General features: G+C 42.1%; 1 protein-coding gene across 1 annotated transcript in view; it reads right to left on the reverse strand.

Moving 5' to 3' along the window:
• LOC120057806 (uncharacterized protein K02A2.6-like) overlaps positions 1 to 10537 on the reverse strand; it is a 101674-nt gene extending 91137 nt beyond the window's left edge. The window contains 2 exon segments of the mRNA XM_039006271.1: positions 7829 to 10273; positions 10276 to 10537. Of these exon segments, the coding sequence (XP_038862199.1) occupies positions 7829 to 10273; positions 10276 to 10537 (2707 nt within the window).
• Positions 10538 to 16843: the final 6306 nt, after the last annotated feature.

The following is a 16843-nucleotide window of genomic DNA, read 5'->3' on the forward strand; positions in this document are numbered from 1 at the left end:
TTATCAATATACAGTATATAATATATATACGTATATATATATTTAAATGGTGTACCATTTAAGAAGATTAAATTACTTTAGGAACTGTCCAAATGAAAGCTATGTGACCAGTTTCTACATATAAATCGGTCTCTGGCTGCTTTGACTATGGGGAGCTCTGTTATTGTAGCTACTTTTACTTCCAATAAACCTCTTCACTGGCGTCCAGCCATGAGCCTGAGTGCCTCTGATGAGCAGTTGTCTGAGGGTTTTGTAACTAGACGTGACTGGGTGGCAATTAAATTATTGGAGAATGTGACAATGAACCTTACATTCATTACCTATATTCTCCAACTGATTACAGACTGGAGAATGGGACAGACATGTCAGCTGTAATTCATTGTGCTTCCCGAAGCATTTAGGAGTACAATCAGACTGCTCAAGGCATACATGCTTTTCAAAACGAAGGATTACAGAGTGTAGGTAGTTAATCAAGCACATCACTACAGCATACCACAGAGTCATTGTGGAGTAGGGAGAAGACATGTTCTCAGCCATATACGAGGAGTGTGCCTAGGTGACATCCAGTCACCCTACCCCTCCATAAGCTGCTCCACAGTAATATCCGTGTGCCAGACATAATAATGCATGCCAGATCAGTATTCTCTGACTGTATCACCCTCTCAACCCTCTGGCATCTGCAATATAGAACAGCCAGGATAAGCCTGGAGAGAATGAACATGATCAGCACAACAACTCAGTCACAGATGAGATTATTTTAACTGCAGATTTATTGGCAGGTCTTCTCTGCACAAAATAAAGAAAACGCCCACAGATAGTAGCAGAAAGTAAAGCTGAAATGGAAGTCACTGGCTTGTGCTAACATATCCAGATGACCACACAGATGACCATCTTTGTGTCATTTTCTACGTGATGCACAATAACCGTAGCCATCAAAGGTTTAACTAGTTGCTTGCTTAGCAGGCATTTTTTTTGTTTAACACTAGGGGCGGCAGGTAGCCTAGGGGTTAGAGCTTTGGACTAGTAGCCGAAAGGTTGCAAGATCAGATCCCAGAGCTGACAAGGTGAACATCTATTGTTCTGCTCCTGTCATTGAGAATAAGAATTTGTTCATAACTGACTTGCCTAGTTAAATAAAGGTTAAACATATTTTTAACTGTTATTCTTTCTTCACTTGTGTCAGTGCAGTAACCATGATGTTGATCTGAGATCTAATCCCAGACTGTGTCTGTGCACTCTCTCTGCCAGTGGGAGTCAATGCTGTATAGAGAGAGAGAGGCAGGGAAATAAAGATAGCAAGAGTGAGAGATAAACAGAGAAAGACAGAGATTTAGAGAGATGCAGTCAGAGAGACAGAGCGAGATGTCTCCCAGTTGAGGATTGAGACAGTGATGTGCCAGAGAGGCCAGACACCTGGGGTAGGGCCCCTGTCTGCTCCCAATTGTCAAGTTAAAGAGTGGGTGGATACATACAGGGCCCTGGAGGCTTCTGGTCTATTAAACTACATCCACAAAAACACAACCCGCTGTAACTCTAAACCACTGAAGTCCCTCTGAAACAAATCCACGTCTAGATCACTTAATTTGCTTTGTGTGGAAATGTGTCCATCCAGGGTTTCATACATTTACTGCAAGACCCTGAGAACAATGTGACCAATCCATAGACTACATCCAACTCCCTCCAGTACATTTTAGGAAAACATAATATAAAATGTAAATTGTATATTGGACCCTGATGAAGATGGAACTGAAATAAACAGCATTCTACAACATTAGTCAAATTAACTGTGCCTGGGAGATATTAGTTGAAATAGTAGTTAAACACCAACATCATTTGCATCTACTTTACTTTGTCTTTGAGTGGCTTTCCACACTATTTAATATTAACTGAAAGTAATTTGTCGACTTTAAGTAGAATTACCATACCGTTGTTTGTTTGCACAGTCAGAGAAAAATGACTTAAATTATCCGATAATAAGCTAAGAAAAAGCAGGAAATGTACCTAATTGGGCTAGAAATCTTAATGTACCCAGCAGGATGGTACTAATAAGTAACATTTCTGGGGCTGGAATGAAGTCTAGAAAATAAATCTACAGGGATGATTTATCTTTATTTAAAGTCAGTATAAGGTAGAACATTTGTGTTACAAAACACGTGACACTAAACACTCCTAAACAATAATTGCGCACTATAATATATGATCGTTGAGGTAATTTCCAGGTTTCCAGTGGTTTTGGTGCCTCTACATTACTTATAGCTCGCTGTGAAGTTACTTTACACTTGTCATATTGTTCATCATAAAACAGTTACCTAGTCTTACTTAATTGAGACTACAGTTAGAATATATACAAATCTAGAATGCATAAAACGTGATTGTTTGAATCATGACCGTTGTTTCATTACATATGACTCAGTAATTAGTAACGGAATTACGAGAGTTGCATTCACCCTAAGTGGGATCCATGATAAACAATGATGTGGCAAATACACAGTTGCCTTTTGTATGCCAACCATGACACAGCACTCTATTTGCTGCTGGAACCAACAGCACTTGGACCAGGAAGTGTTTCATACATTCATGGAGCGTGTCCAATACAAAGGCAGCCTGCTTAGCAAAGTCTAATTCCTGCAGTGTCATGCCTGGCATGCTGAATAGTTTTTAGAAAACATAGTTACATAAATAACTGATGCTGGTATACGAAGATGGATATTCATTATTCATACTGTATGCTAATGTAGCTACTTAGAAGGGCACTCTCACGGGAAGGAAACCAAACATTAAAGTCCAAAATATGACAATCACGCTAAGACTGGGATGGGATCACTTTTATCAAACAGAGCTGGTGTGTTCCCTTCACATAGAGTGCACATCAGGATGGACCAAATGTTACAGTCACTATGGAGATATACAGGCACTGTAACTTCCAAAATAAAGGAAACACCAACATAAAGTATCTAATAGGGCGTTGGGCAACCATGAGCCACCAGAACAGTTTTAATGCACCTTGGCATAGATTCTACAAGTGTCTGGATCTCTATTGGACGGATGTGACACCATTCTTCCACGATAAATTCCATAATTTTGTGTTTTGTTGATGATGGTGGAAAACGTTGTCTCAGGCCACTCATTGATCTCCCATAAGTGTTCAATTGGGTTGAGACACACACACCCTTTAAATCCCCTATGCTCCTTTGAGGACCCTCTTTCAAAGTCACTGAGATCTCTTCTTCTAGCCATGGTAGTCAAAATAATGGGCAACTAAGCATGATGGGATGTTAATTGCTTAATTAACTCAGGAACCAAACCTGTGTGGAAGCACCTGCTTTCAATATACTGTACTTTGTATCCCTCCTTTACTCACGTGTTTCCATTATTTTTTCAGTTACTTTTAGATTGAATGACCAAGTTGAGCAAAACTTGTTTGAAAAACCTAGCTTTTGAACTCTGATAATGTGTTCAGAATAAATCAGATCCATATTGTTGAAGAGATTGCTATAATGACGTAACCTTTTTCTTGTAACTAACTGAATCCTCTCTATTTTTGTTACACAGGTTGGAAGCTACTACATTGATGACATCAGCCTAACATACCCTCTCAACCAACATTCCCTGAATTGAAGTCACAGGTAATACTGGAAACTATATACATTGAAAGAATAAAACGCATGGAAACAAAGTTAAGTGCATTCTACAAATGTAAAACCTTTCGAAAATGACTTTTGCTTTCATAGACTGTGCTTGTGTTTTTGTTTACATCTTGGTACAGCTGTGCTCATTCCACAGTGAAGAGAGGCATGGCTGATGTAATGCTAATCAGCAGTAGTTGTTTGCTGCAAACAGCCGTGACTGAGATGAAAATGCGTGTCGTTAATTTAAGCCAGCTGGAACCTAAATCGATGTGTCATGGACTATGTGAGGTCACAGAGGAAGACCCGTTTGGAGTGGTTTGATTATTCAATTAGCTGAGGCTTGTGAGCTGAGCAGGTGACAGGTGGTAGTCTGCCTCAACACACTGCAAACATGGTCTGTATCCCAAATGGCACCCTATTCCCTTCATAGTGGGACTACACTACAGTGGTTGCTCAACTAAAAGTTGTGCGATTATGCTGCGGGACTTTTAGAGGTAATTTGTGGTTTAGTATGGTACCCTGCGTCACTACTTCATTGCACCAGACCAGCGCAAGGGGGAGTTAAAGCACTGATTATACTTTTGGGTCCCAAGGTGCTACTGTGTCTCTAAAAATACACTTAATAAGGTGCCATTTGGGACGCATCTATATAAATTACTGTACAAAATACACAGCACCGCCATAGACTATCACAACTAACATGTTTGTTACTTCAAACAATTTAACACAAGTGATAGCTGTCTGGTACCCAAAGGTAGGTAGGCCTATGTAGTACAAAATAACAAGAAACAAGCTGAATAGCAAAGGAATGAATATAGTCCTCTGGTGATTCTTCGTAGTCCTTTGTAGCTCAGTTGCTAGAGCATGGTGCTTGTAATGCCAGGGTAGTGGGCTCCATTCCCGGGACCACCCATACTGTACGTTAACTGTATGCATGCGTGACTGTAAGTCGCTTTGGGTAAAAGCGTCTGCTAAATGACTTATGTTATTATTTATATGAATCATTAGATAATTATTATGTAAATAACATTGCCTTTCAAGCCGGAGACCCAATTTCGCTTCCTGCTCCCACTATTCGCTACAATATCATTATAAATACCAAGTAAATAGTGGACTGTGAATTCAAGTATAATCTTCTTGCGACTACAGGGGGTGCTGTTCCGAATTAGCATTTTGTCGTCTCCAAATTAAACTGCCTAGTACTCAATTCTTGCTCGTACAATATGCATATTATTAATTCTATTGGATAGAAAACACTTTCTAGTTTCATACAACGTTGGAATTATGTCTGTGGGTGACCCAGAACTCTTTCTACAGCGAAATCCATGACAGACAGTGAAAGGTCTGAGAGCGAAGCGCTGGTTTCAGATCAGTTTTTAAGGTCTCTGTCTATCCTATGGAACGACACGAACTGCACCCGCCTTCCCCTGGATGTCAGTAACCAATGAGAAGTGGAATGGGCCTTCTAGGTAGCTCTCAGAGGTTATAAAAGACCAAGGAGTGAGAGTAGCCCCCCTTTCGACGCTCGCCCTTACGCAGGAAGGGACCTCCGGATGCCATTTTCAAAGGCTCGGTTATCAACGTGAAATGTATCCGTCTGTAATTTAATTCGATATAGGACTTAGAAACATCATAAGGTAGTTAATTTAAACCGTTTTATAGCAATTTATATCCGTTTAGTGCGATTTTGATGCATTTCTATGTGAAGCACCGGGCACATTTCGGGGTCCCGGTCGAACGTTAGCGGGCATTTAGACGGACAAAGGACATCTTTCGACCAAAAGAAGATTAGACCCAAGAAAGAATACATTGCCCAAGAATCTGATGGAAAATCACCTCATAGTAAGTAATATTTAATATGATAAATCGTTGTTCTGTCGAAATATTTTAAACGCATATTTCGCCATTTTGTTTTCTATCCCTTCGCTTGGCGAACCCTGTATTGCACAGTAAGGATAATTTTAGAAATGTAAATCAGCGATTGCATTAAGAACTAATTTGTCTTTCGATTCCTGTCAACCCTGTATTTTTTAGTCAAGTATATGATTAGCTATTGATTAAACTAGATCACTCTGAAAGATGGCGACCGACTTTTCCATGCTGGTTTTGCTACCATCTTCATTGTATAACCACGGTTTTTTATGGCTAAATATGCACATTTTCGAACAAACAATATATGTATGTTGTAATATGATGTTACAGGAGTGTCAACGGAAGAATTCTGAGAAGGTTAGTGAAAAAATTAATATCTTTTGGCGATGATTACGTTATCGCTCTTTGGCTTGAATTGATGCTCTGGTATTGTTTGCATATGTGGTATGCTAACTTATCGATTTATTGTGTTTTCGCTGTAAAACGCTTAGAAAATCTGAAATATTGTCTGAAATCACAAGATCTGTGTCTTTCCATTGCTATGCTTTGTCTATTTTTATGAAATGTTTTATGATGAGTAAATTGGTCATACACGTTGCTCTCTCTAGTAATTCTAGTCCAGTTGTGACTGTGGGTGCAATTGTAAACTGTGATTTCTACCTGAAATATGCACATTTTTCTAACAAAACCTATCCTATACCATAAATATGTTATCAGACTGTCATCTGAGGAGGTTTTTTCTTGGTTAGTGGCTATCAATATCTTAGTTTAGCCGAATTGGTGATAGCTACTGGTGGAGAGAGAAAATGGTGGACAAAGGAAAAATGGTGTATTTTGCTAACGTGGTTAGCTAATAGATTTACATATTGTGTCTTCCCTGTATAACATTTTAAAAAACAGAAATGATGGGGTTATTCACAAGATCTGAATCTTTCATCTGGTGTCTTGGACTTGTGATTTAATGATATTTAGATGCTACTATTTAATTGTGACGCTATGCTAGCTATGCTAATCAGTGTGGGGGGGGTGGGGGGTGATCCCGGATCCGGGATTGATACTCGTGAAAGGATAACAAGAAAATCCAAAGCTTAGTTATGATTACCCACCTGAAATATATACTGTGCATTATGCCTTTTTATCTTTAATAAGCATGAGTGAGATTGATGGCTGCAGTGTTGCTAAAAACATAAGGATGAGATATTGAATTCTGGATAATATGATGGATAAGCTGGCATTACAGTCTCTCAATGTCTTCTGCTTAAACTAATCTCAATGACAAGACTAATGAACTGCTAACATTCATTTTAATTGCAGCCTCCACAACACTAAACAATACATTCATTTCACTATCACGGTGACAAACGGTGCCCGCAAACTGTTAGGGCCTACATAAAGCTGTCCCAACAACAGTGTCCCAACAGCAGTCCCAACACCTTACCACTGCTACACCTGGCTATCAGCAGAGCCTTGTCTGGCAGCAAAACAGTTCATTCAGCCTCATTTACCGCCTTTAAAAAAACATAGCTGATATGGCTGACTTGCTTAAACAAATGTGGTTTCTACTGACAATTGAGATGTACAAACTATGGCATAAGGGGACGACAAGCGGATAAGAGGCAATCCATAATTTCGATTAAGACATTAATGAGCGAGCTAAGACGGACTTAGTCAAAATAACTATTTGTTCAGCACTTTTGAAGTGTTTAGCAAAATAATTCAGAACATGGCCTGTTCTTACAGTGTTCTCCCTGTACACCAAGTCAGAACCGTAGGATAAATAAAGGGGGCATATAAGCAGACAATGAAAGTGTTGTATAGCACACTGTATTACTTATACAACTAATATAAGGACAGGACATGAGACGGGAGTAGAAATTAACGTGGGCATTGTTTAATGCATTTCACAGGAAGAACATTCCAAGCATTTCAACGTAGGTAAGCAAGGGGGGTTACAGGTGCCCTAAAGGGACAAAACTAGAATATCAATACACAACATATTCCTCCCCCTTTACCGTTGATGACTCATAAGGAAAAAGTAAATATTCACTGTTTTCTTTTTAACATAAGTTCTCTTAATGTAAATAAATTAACTTTTCAGAATAACCTTTTCTAAATAAGGGAAAGAGGGTAGACTGCCTCAGTTCCCAGACTTAACCCTGGGGTGTATTCTGCCCCAATGTCGGAGGTTAGTCTGAACTAAATAGTCAACCTGTCAGTGGGTCGTCTTTCTCTTGCAGGGTAATGACGACGTACAGGTGAGTCTACAGTCACATTATCTCTGAGTCTGAGTGGTGATGGTGTATGCCCAGACTGGGGTGCAACAGTACCCTGCGTAGGCACTCTGGCTGGTTCAGGTGAGTCTGGAGCACTTTCCACATTTGTAGGTTGCTGCAGTGGATGTTCAGGTGATGGCTCGTAGTCATGGTAGGTCTCCAGTAGCTGATCTTGGTTTGTCACTTGACATGAGTCATCTCTGAGGTTGGTTCCTGGCAACAGTTGATCCACGTGTCTCCTCCTGATTATGTTTTCCGGTGTGTGAACTGTGTAGGACACAGGCCCTGTTTGTGCAACCACTGTGGCTGGTATCCACTTTGGACCTTTGCAGTAGTTCCGAGCAAGAACTCTCTCTCCAGCTACGAAGCTTCTGAATTTTGCTTTTCTCCGTCTCTCCACCTGTGCTCGCTGTTGTGTCTGTACAACCTGTTTTGTCTTTGGAGGTCTCAGGAGGTCGAGTCGTGTGCGAAGCTGTCTTTTCATCATGGCTGACGCGGGTGCCACTTTGGTTGTAGCGTGGGGAGTGTTTCTGTAGGTTAACAGGAAGGTGTTTAGACGCCTATTGAGGGAGCCGTTCCCTTGTGATGATTTTAAAGCTTGCTTCATCGTTTGGACAAACCTTTCAGCGAGGCCGTTCGTTGCAGGGTGATACGGCGCTGACTTGATGTGTTGAATTCCATTTGCTTCCATGAATGACCGGAACTCTTCAGACACCAGTTGGGGGCCATTATCACTAACGAGTTGCGTTGGCAAGCCGAAGCGACTGAAGATTGACCGTAGCTCTTCGATGGTTCTCTCCGCTGAGGTGCTCTTCATCACTTTGACCTCAGGCCATTTACTGTGTGCGTCAACTACGACTAAGAACATACAATCCTCCAGTGGGCCTGCATAGTCTATGTGGAATCGCTGCCAAGGCTCCTCTGGGAAGTCCCATGGGTGTAGTGGCGCTAGCTGAGGCATGTTCCTCATCTTTTGACATGCAGAACATGACTTGACCTTGTCTTCGATAGCTGCATCCAGACCTGGCCACCAAAAGTAGCTGCGTGCAATCTCCTTCATTCGCACCATGCCACAGTGCCCTGAATGGAGTTCTTCAAGCACCTGCCTTCTCAGTGGCGGCGGTATGATGACTCGAAAACCCCATAGCAAGCATCCAAACTGAACTGTGAGCTCGTTTCTCCTCACTAGGTAAGGTTGTAGGCTGTCCGACATCTCTACTTCTTTTCCACGAGTGACAATGTCCACAACCGCAGACATCACTGGATCAGTGTGGGTGAACTTTTTCACTTGGACAGATGTAACTGGGGAGTTCGTCACTTCCTTGAAGTAGAAGATTTCAGCCTGGGAGTGCTCAGTGTGTGCGACAGGTAAGGGAAGCCTTGAGAGGCCGTCTGCATTGCAGTGCTGCTCAGACCTTCTGTACTTGATATCGTACTGGTGAACAGATAACAATAACGCCCATCGCTGCATGCGGCTGGCTGCAAGCGACGGAATGCCGGTGTGGGGACCAAAGATGGAGGTGAGGGGTCTATGGTCCGTCAGCAGTGTGAATCGTCGGCCAAACAGAAACTGATGAAATTTCTTAACTCCAAACACAATGGCGAGTGCTTCACGCTCTATCTGTGCATAATTGCTCTCGGCTTTACTTAAGGTCCGTGATGCGAAAGCAATTGGCCTTTCTTCACCTGATGGCATGATGTGTGAGACAACTGCACCAACGCCATAAGGCGATGCATCACATGCCAACTGTAATGGCAAGTTGGGGTTGAAGTGGGTTAGGGCCTCTGACTGAGCTAAGGCTGTTTTCACTTTCTTGAAGGCCTCCTCACATCTGTCTGTCCACTTCCACTGTTTGGTTTTGTTCAAAAGTTCATGCAGTGGCTTTAACATGTTAGCTAGATTTGGCACAAACTTTGCGTAGTATGTCAGTAGTCCTAAGAATGATCTCAGCTGACTCACATTCTGTGGGGATGGAGCTTCCGCAACGGCCTTCACCTTCGATGGCGCCTTGAGGAGCCCCGAACTGTCGATGACGTGGCCCAGGTACTCAACGGAGGGACGGAAAAACTTGCATTTGTCCTTCCGGACCCTCAGACCGTACTCCTCCAATCTCTGTAGTGTAGCGTTTAGGTTTCTCAGGTGCTCCTGCTCGTCTTTGCCGGTGATGAGTAGATCATCGAGGTAACATTGGACCCCAGTGAGCCCGCTCAGTATCTGGTCCATAGCTCTCTGAAACAAAGCCGGAGCTGAGGTGATTCCAAAAGGAAGCCTCCGGTACCTGTACAGTCCTTTGTGAGTCACTATGGTCAACAGTTCTTGTGACTCTTGGTCCACATGCATCTGTAGATAGGCCTGACATAAGTCTATCTTACTGAATTTTTGTCCTCCAGCTAAACCAGAAAAGGGGTCGTCAATGAGGGGTAGTGGATATTTTTCAGCAGTCAAGACTGGGTTAATGGTGACTTTGAAATCACCACAGAGTCTGAGTGATCCATCTTTTTTATGACTGGAACAATGGGTGTAGCCCATTCACTAACATTCACTGGATCCAATACTCCACTCTCGACTAGTCTGTTTAGCTCAATTTCAACTTTTGGTTTTATGGCGTATGGAACAGGTCTAGCTTTGAAGCATTTTGGCTTGCTGTCTGGTTTCACGGTCAGTTTAACTGTTATGTCCTTCATACTGCCAAGTTCTCCTTTGAACACATCCGCGTGTTTCCTCAATATCCCTTGTAGGTTTGTGTCCTCTTTTGCAACCATGTGAATTTCCTGCCAGTTTAGTTTGATCTTTTCCAGCCATGTGTGTCCTAGCATTGCCTTTCACAATGTAGAGTGGTAGCTTTACCTTCTGTTTGTTGAGCTCCACCGTAACAATCACGCTTCCTCTCACTGGAACAAACTCACCGGTGACTGTTTTCAGCGTCATCTTTGTGGGCTGTAGTGTGAGGTGATGTAGTTTCTCCTTGTATACAGCCTCAGACAGCAAAGATATGGCTGCTCCAGTGTCCACTTGCATCCGTACAGCGTTTCCATCCAGTAGCGGTGTCACCCAGTAGCCGTATCCATTGTCTGAAATGGACATAACATGCAAAGATTCTTCCCCTTCAGACAGGGTATCACTTTGTTCATCCTTTGTGTGCTCCATTTTATGCACTTTCTTTTTGTACTTCCTGAAGTCGCTTTTCCTTTGTTCAGTACTTTTGTTTGATTGTGTCTTTTTGTTTTTACATGCACGTTCGATGTGACCCTTTTCCCCACAAATTCTGCAGTCTAAGTCTTTGCACCAACACTCCTCTGCTTGGCGACCTGGTTTCCCACAGCGATAGCATGGCTTGCCACCTACTGCCTTGTTTTTTAACCACGTAGACACCTTATGCACTTTGGTCGATGCACTTAGCTGTTGTGCGTCTTTATTTGCCATTTCCATTGACGTACTCACTTCTATTGCTCTCTGCAATGTTAAGTTACTCTCAGTCAAAAGGCGTTTCTGAATTGCGTCGCTGCGCATGCCACACACTAACCTATCACGTATAGTGTCACTCATTGATCTCCCAAATTCACAGTGTTCAGATAACTGTTTCAATACAGCCACAAACTGTGAGATTGATTCCCCCTCATCTTGATTTATCTTATGAAACCGGAATCTCTCTGCGATTATCAGTGGTTTGGGAGAATAATGTCCTTTTAAGGTAGCCACAATTTGATCATATGATTTATCACCTGGTTTTTCAGGCGTTACTAGGCTGCGCAGTAGATTTAATGTTTTCCCCCCCATAACAGTAAAAAATGTTGGCACAACGACTTCTGCTTTAATTCCATTTGCCAACACAAAGTACTCCAAACGTTCTGTGTAAGAACTCCATTGTTCCACAGATTCATCAAATGTTCCTATATTTCCAATCAATGCAGACATTTTCGATTTATTTTTCTTTCTCACACTTTTCAGACGGTCCCTTACTCCCAGACCCTTTTCTTTCTTTCTTTTAACTCAGCTGACTTCACTTTCTCCCGCAGCGAAACTCTTCCTATCCCTCGAGGCTCTCGTTGCCGTGATATCAAAAGCTAGCTAGCATCACTCGACTGGCTAGCTCCACGTTTTGTTTGCGTCTTTCTACGGCGAAAATAACGACTTTAACTCAGACTTTCTGCCAAAGATGATGAGCACAAACGTGAGCACGTTTCTTCCTCGTCGCCAGTTTTGTTGTATAGCACACTGTATTACTTATACAACTAATATAAGGACAGGACATGAGACGGGAGTAGAAATTAACGTGGGCATTGTTTAATGCGTTTCACAGGAAGAACATTCCAAGCATTTCAATGTAGGTAAGCAAGGGGGGGTTAGAGGTGCTCTAAAGGGACAAAACTAGAATATCAATACACAACAGAAAGCTCTTACAATATTTGATGATTACATTTCTCAAAAACAGGTTATAGGCTACATGTGCACCACCAAGTCAGAACAGTAGGCAAAATTAAGAGGTGAAAATAGACCAAATTATTAGGGTGAGGCACATGCAGTTTACTAACAGTTTACTACACAACATACACTTATTATTACTTCGTGGGCAAATTTTGTCATCAAAGTCTGGCATTCTCTGGATTTCATTGTGATTTCACTCTGGAAAAAAAGGTTGAATCATAATGACATCAGTGATCTTCAGGTCGTAGCTCTAGAAAGAGGCCCGTGTTACGAATGTACAATTCAGATTTGGATGAAAGTTTTTCCCAGTCGTAGCTTGTTTTTCCCGAGTTCTCAGTTGTCTTGAACTCACTTAGTCAGATTTTGCAGTTATGAGTTACCGGTTGTTTTGAGCACGGCACAAATCATGCTTCATTGACAGCATGGCCAATGTTGAATGTTTATAATTTTAAACTAGGAAATGAGACCCTTAATCTTAGACTTGGGACCACACAGCCACTCCACTGAATAGCAGGCTAATGATGGCTTTGCAATGCTTGCAGTTAGCCACTGATTCCTTCCAACTTGTTATGTAATGTTTATGTCCAATGGCCGATGAGCACAGATACGTTTTATCTATAATTTCTCTTCATTATTTCTCTTCATATGACAAGGATTAAATAGGATTTGCCAGTAGATTGTCGACTTGATTCATGATGATGACTGCTAGCTAAGATTTTGAAAGTATGATTTGGACATGATCAGTCCAATCAAAGTTTCTATAGATATAATGCAATATGACGTAATTTTATCAGTTGCTAATGACCTTGAGCCTTCTTGGATGGGCACTTCTAATGTAACTCTATGGCAGCACCCAAGGGGCTTGTAGTGTACCCATCATGAGTGACAGAACCCTGAGCCAATCACGGAGCAACGCTCTGTATTTTCTGCTGGCTTGCCCCACCACAAAAATGTTGGAGCTGCCTTACTCAAGAAAACAAGAAAGAGACCATGTTTGTATGCAGCTTTATTTACTCAGTGATACATATATATATATTTACAACTGATATGTGAAACGTATTAATGCCAAAATAACATGCAAAACATGTTGAAAACAAGCTGAAAACCAATTTTTTTGCAAGAAATGTGGGGCTCAAAACCTGCCCTGAATGACGGATCGCCACTGAAAATACTAGACGGGGATTTTAATACCTGACTTTTCAGTTCTCAGCTCAGCACCGCACATCATCTTTTTTCCAGAAACCATGAAGATCAAAGAGCAGTTTAAAACAGTTAATTTCATCTGACCTGATTCCAAGTTAAATAAAAAAATCCTGTCTGTAATACGTCCAACAACAGTTTACTCATTACCTAATTAGAACAACCATGCACACAAGCTATATTTATTTACATCCCTAAAGCTAACTCCTGGCTACCTGGAAGAGGCAGTCAGATATATCTCTGGATAGCTATTGGGGCTGGTTGGGGAGGTGAGGTAACCATTCTATGACTGAACTAACTTTTACATTTTGCTCTGAGAAGCTAGACTGCAGCCTTCAGACGTTTCACAGAGCGCTGCTTTAAAGAGCTGTTCAACAAGGGATAGCTGCTTGCTGCAGAGTAAGGGTCTCTGAGCGTTTGGACTCTGTTGTTTAAGTAATTGGATAGAAATTGAATGGGACCCAAGTAGACTACCAGTGGTATCCTATAGGATATGTTTATTGAGCATCTTATGTGGTTTTCTGATGGTGTTTGTTTTCTTTCGTAAAACCCTTGTATAATGTGAACTAATTGTATAATGTATCACACTGTACTGTTGGGGAGTTCTGATAACCACTCTTAATGTTTCAACTGCATGTGTACAGTGTCCAATGTCCATATTAGGACACAGTCAATCAGACCTCTCAGTGTTATCAGGTGTTGGTGTCCTAATATGGATACTGTACACCTAACAGCTGCTCTGATCCTCAGCACCCAACTGTCTCAGTGTGAATAACCAGCATGCACCATTCCCCCACCACCAGACACCAGGCAGCAGGCAGTCTGAGTGACATTGAGCTGGAGACAGAAACAAGGACATATTCTCTCAGTGGCCCCTGGATGACCATAAGAACAGCTGGCCATGAAAAAGAGCCCAACTAATAGCTTTCACAGGGAGTCATTTAGAACATGTCCATCAGTGGGCCTCTGAGAACAAAGCACGTAGCATAAGGCTAATCTGCCTCTAATGACTAATTATGGATATTTTATAAGATCAGTTTTTAAACACGTTATATATTATTTAAAAGTAAAGTTCCAGTCAGGAGAAGTGGTCCAATGGTGTAGGAGAGTATTTTATTAATCACGAAAGGGTGACACATAAATTGAGTAGGTGTTTGAATAGTCACTCCAATGAATGGGGTAGATACGCTCAATGGATGATATCATACAATCAAAATCGAATCAAATTGTATTTGTCACATGGGGGATGTCAATGTAAATAGTCCATGTGGCCATTTGACTAATTGTTCAGCAGTCTTATGGCTTGGGAGTAGAAGCTGTTAATGATCCTTTTGAACCAAGACTTGGCCCTCCGGTACTGCTTGCCGTGCGGTAGCAGAGACAACAGTCTATGACTTAGTTGACTGGAGTCTTTGACAATTCTTTGGGCCTTCCTCTGACACCGCCTAGTTTATAGGTCCTGGATGGCAGGAAGCTTGGCCCCAGTGATGTACTGGGCCATATGCATTACCCTCTGTAGGGCCTTATGGTCGGATAACCTCTTCACGACTGTCTTGGTGTGTTTGGACCATGACAGTTTGTTGGTGATGTGGACACCAAGGAACTTGAAACTCTCGACCTGGTCCATTACAGCCCTGTCGATGTTAATGGGGGCCTGTTTGGCCAGCCTTTTCCTGTAGTCCACGATGAGCTCCTTTGTCTTGCTCACAATGAGGGAGAGATTGTTGTCTTGGCACCACACTGCCAGGTCTCTGACCTCCTCCCTATAGGCTGTCCCATCGCTGTCGGTGATCAGGCCTTGTTGTCTCGTCAGCAAACTTAATGATGGTGTTGGAGTCGTGCTTGGCCACGCAGGAGGGGACTAAGAACGCACCCCTGAGGGGCCCCGGTGTTGAGGATCAAGATGTGTTGTTGCCTACCCTTACCACCTGTGGGCAGCCCGTCAGGAAGTCCAGGATCCAATTGCAGAGAGAGGAGTTTAGTCCCAGGGTCCTAAGCTCTGTGATGAGCTTTGTTGGCACTATGGTGTTGTACACTGAGCTGTAGTCATTGAACAGCATTCTCACATAGGTGTTCCTTTTGTCCAGGTGGGAAAGGGCAGTGTGGAGTGCGAAATAGATTGCGTCGTTTGTTTATCGGTTGGGGAGGTATGTGAATCAAATCACATTTTATTTGTCACATGCGCCAAATACAACAGGTGTAGACCTTACAGTGAAATGCTTACTTACAAGCCCTTAAAGAACAATGCAGTTTTAAGGAAAATAAATGTTAAGTAAAAAATATATAAGTAAAAAATGTAAATAAAAATACAGTTGAAGTCGGAAGTTTACATACACTTAGGTTGGAGTCATTAAAACTTGTTTTTCAACCACTCCACAAATTTCTTGTTAACAAACTATAGTTTGGGCAAGTCGGTTAGGACATCTATAGGAGGGCTTTGTGATGGCCACTCCAATACCTTGACTTTGTTGTCCTAAAGCCATTTTGCCACAACTTTGGAAGTATGCTTGGGGTCATTGTCCATTTCGAAGACCCATTTGCGACCAAGCTTTAACTTCCTGACTGATGTCTTGAGACGTTGCTTCAATATATCCACATAATTTTTATTTTCTCATGATGCCATCTATTTTGTGAAGTGCATCAGTCCCTCCTGCAGCAAAGCACCCCCACAACATGATGCTGCCACCCCCGTGCTTCACGGTTGGGATGGTGTTCTTCGGGCTTGCAAGCAGTTCTGTTTAAAATTCATCAAACAAGAGGACATTTCTCCAAAAAGTATGATCTTTGTCCCAATGTGCAGTTGCAAACCGTAGTCTGGCTTTTTTATGGCGGTTTTGGAGCAGTGGCTTCTACCGTGCTGAGCGGCCTTTCAGGTTATGTCGATCTAGGACTCATTTTACTGTGGATATAGATACTTTTGTACCTGTTTCCTCCAGCATCTTCACAAGGTCCTTTGCTGTTGTTCTGGGATTGATTTGCACTTTTCGCACCAAAGGACGTTCATCTCTAGGAGACAGAACGCGTCTCCTTCCTGAATGGTATGACGTCTGCGTGGTCCCATGGTGTTTATACTTGCGTACTATTGTTTGTACAGATGAACGTGGTACCTTCAGGCATTTGGAAATTGGATGACCCAGACTTGTGGAGGTCTACAATTTTTTTATGAGGTCTTGGCTGATTTCTTTCGATTTTCCCATGATGTCAAGCAAAGAGGCACTGCATTTGAAGGTAGGCCTTGAAATACATCCACAGTTACACCTCCAATTGACCCAAATTATGTCAATTAGCCTATCAGAAGCTTCTAAAGCCATGACATAATTTTCTTGAATTTTCCAAGCTGTTTAACCTGTTTGGGCTGCAGGGGCAGTATTGAGTAGCCAGATAAAAGGTGCCCATTTCAAACGGCCTCGTACTCAATTCTTGCTCGTACAATATGCATATTA

This window comes from Salvelinus namaycush, chromosome 13 (genome assembly GCF_016432855.1).
Source record: "Salvelinus namaycush isolate Seneca chromosome 13, SaNama_1.0, whole genome shotgun sequence".
Classification (NCBI taxonomy): domain Eukaryota; kingdom Metazoa; phylum Chordata; class Actinopteri; order Salmoniformes; family Salmonidae; genus Salvelinus; species Salvelinus namaycush.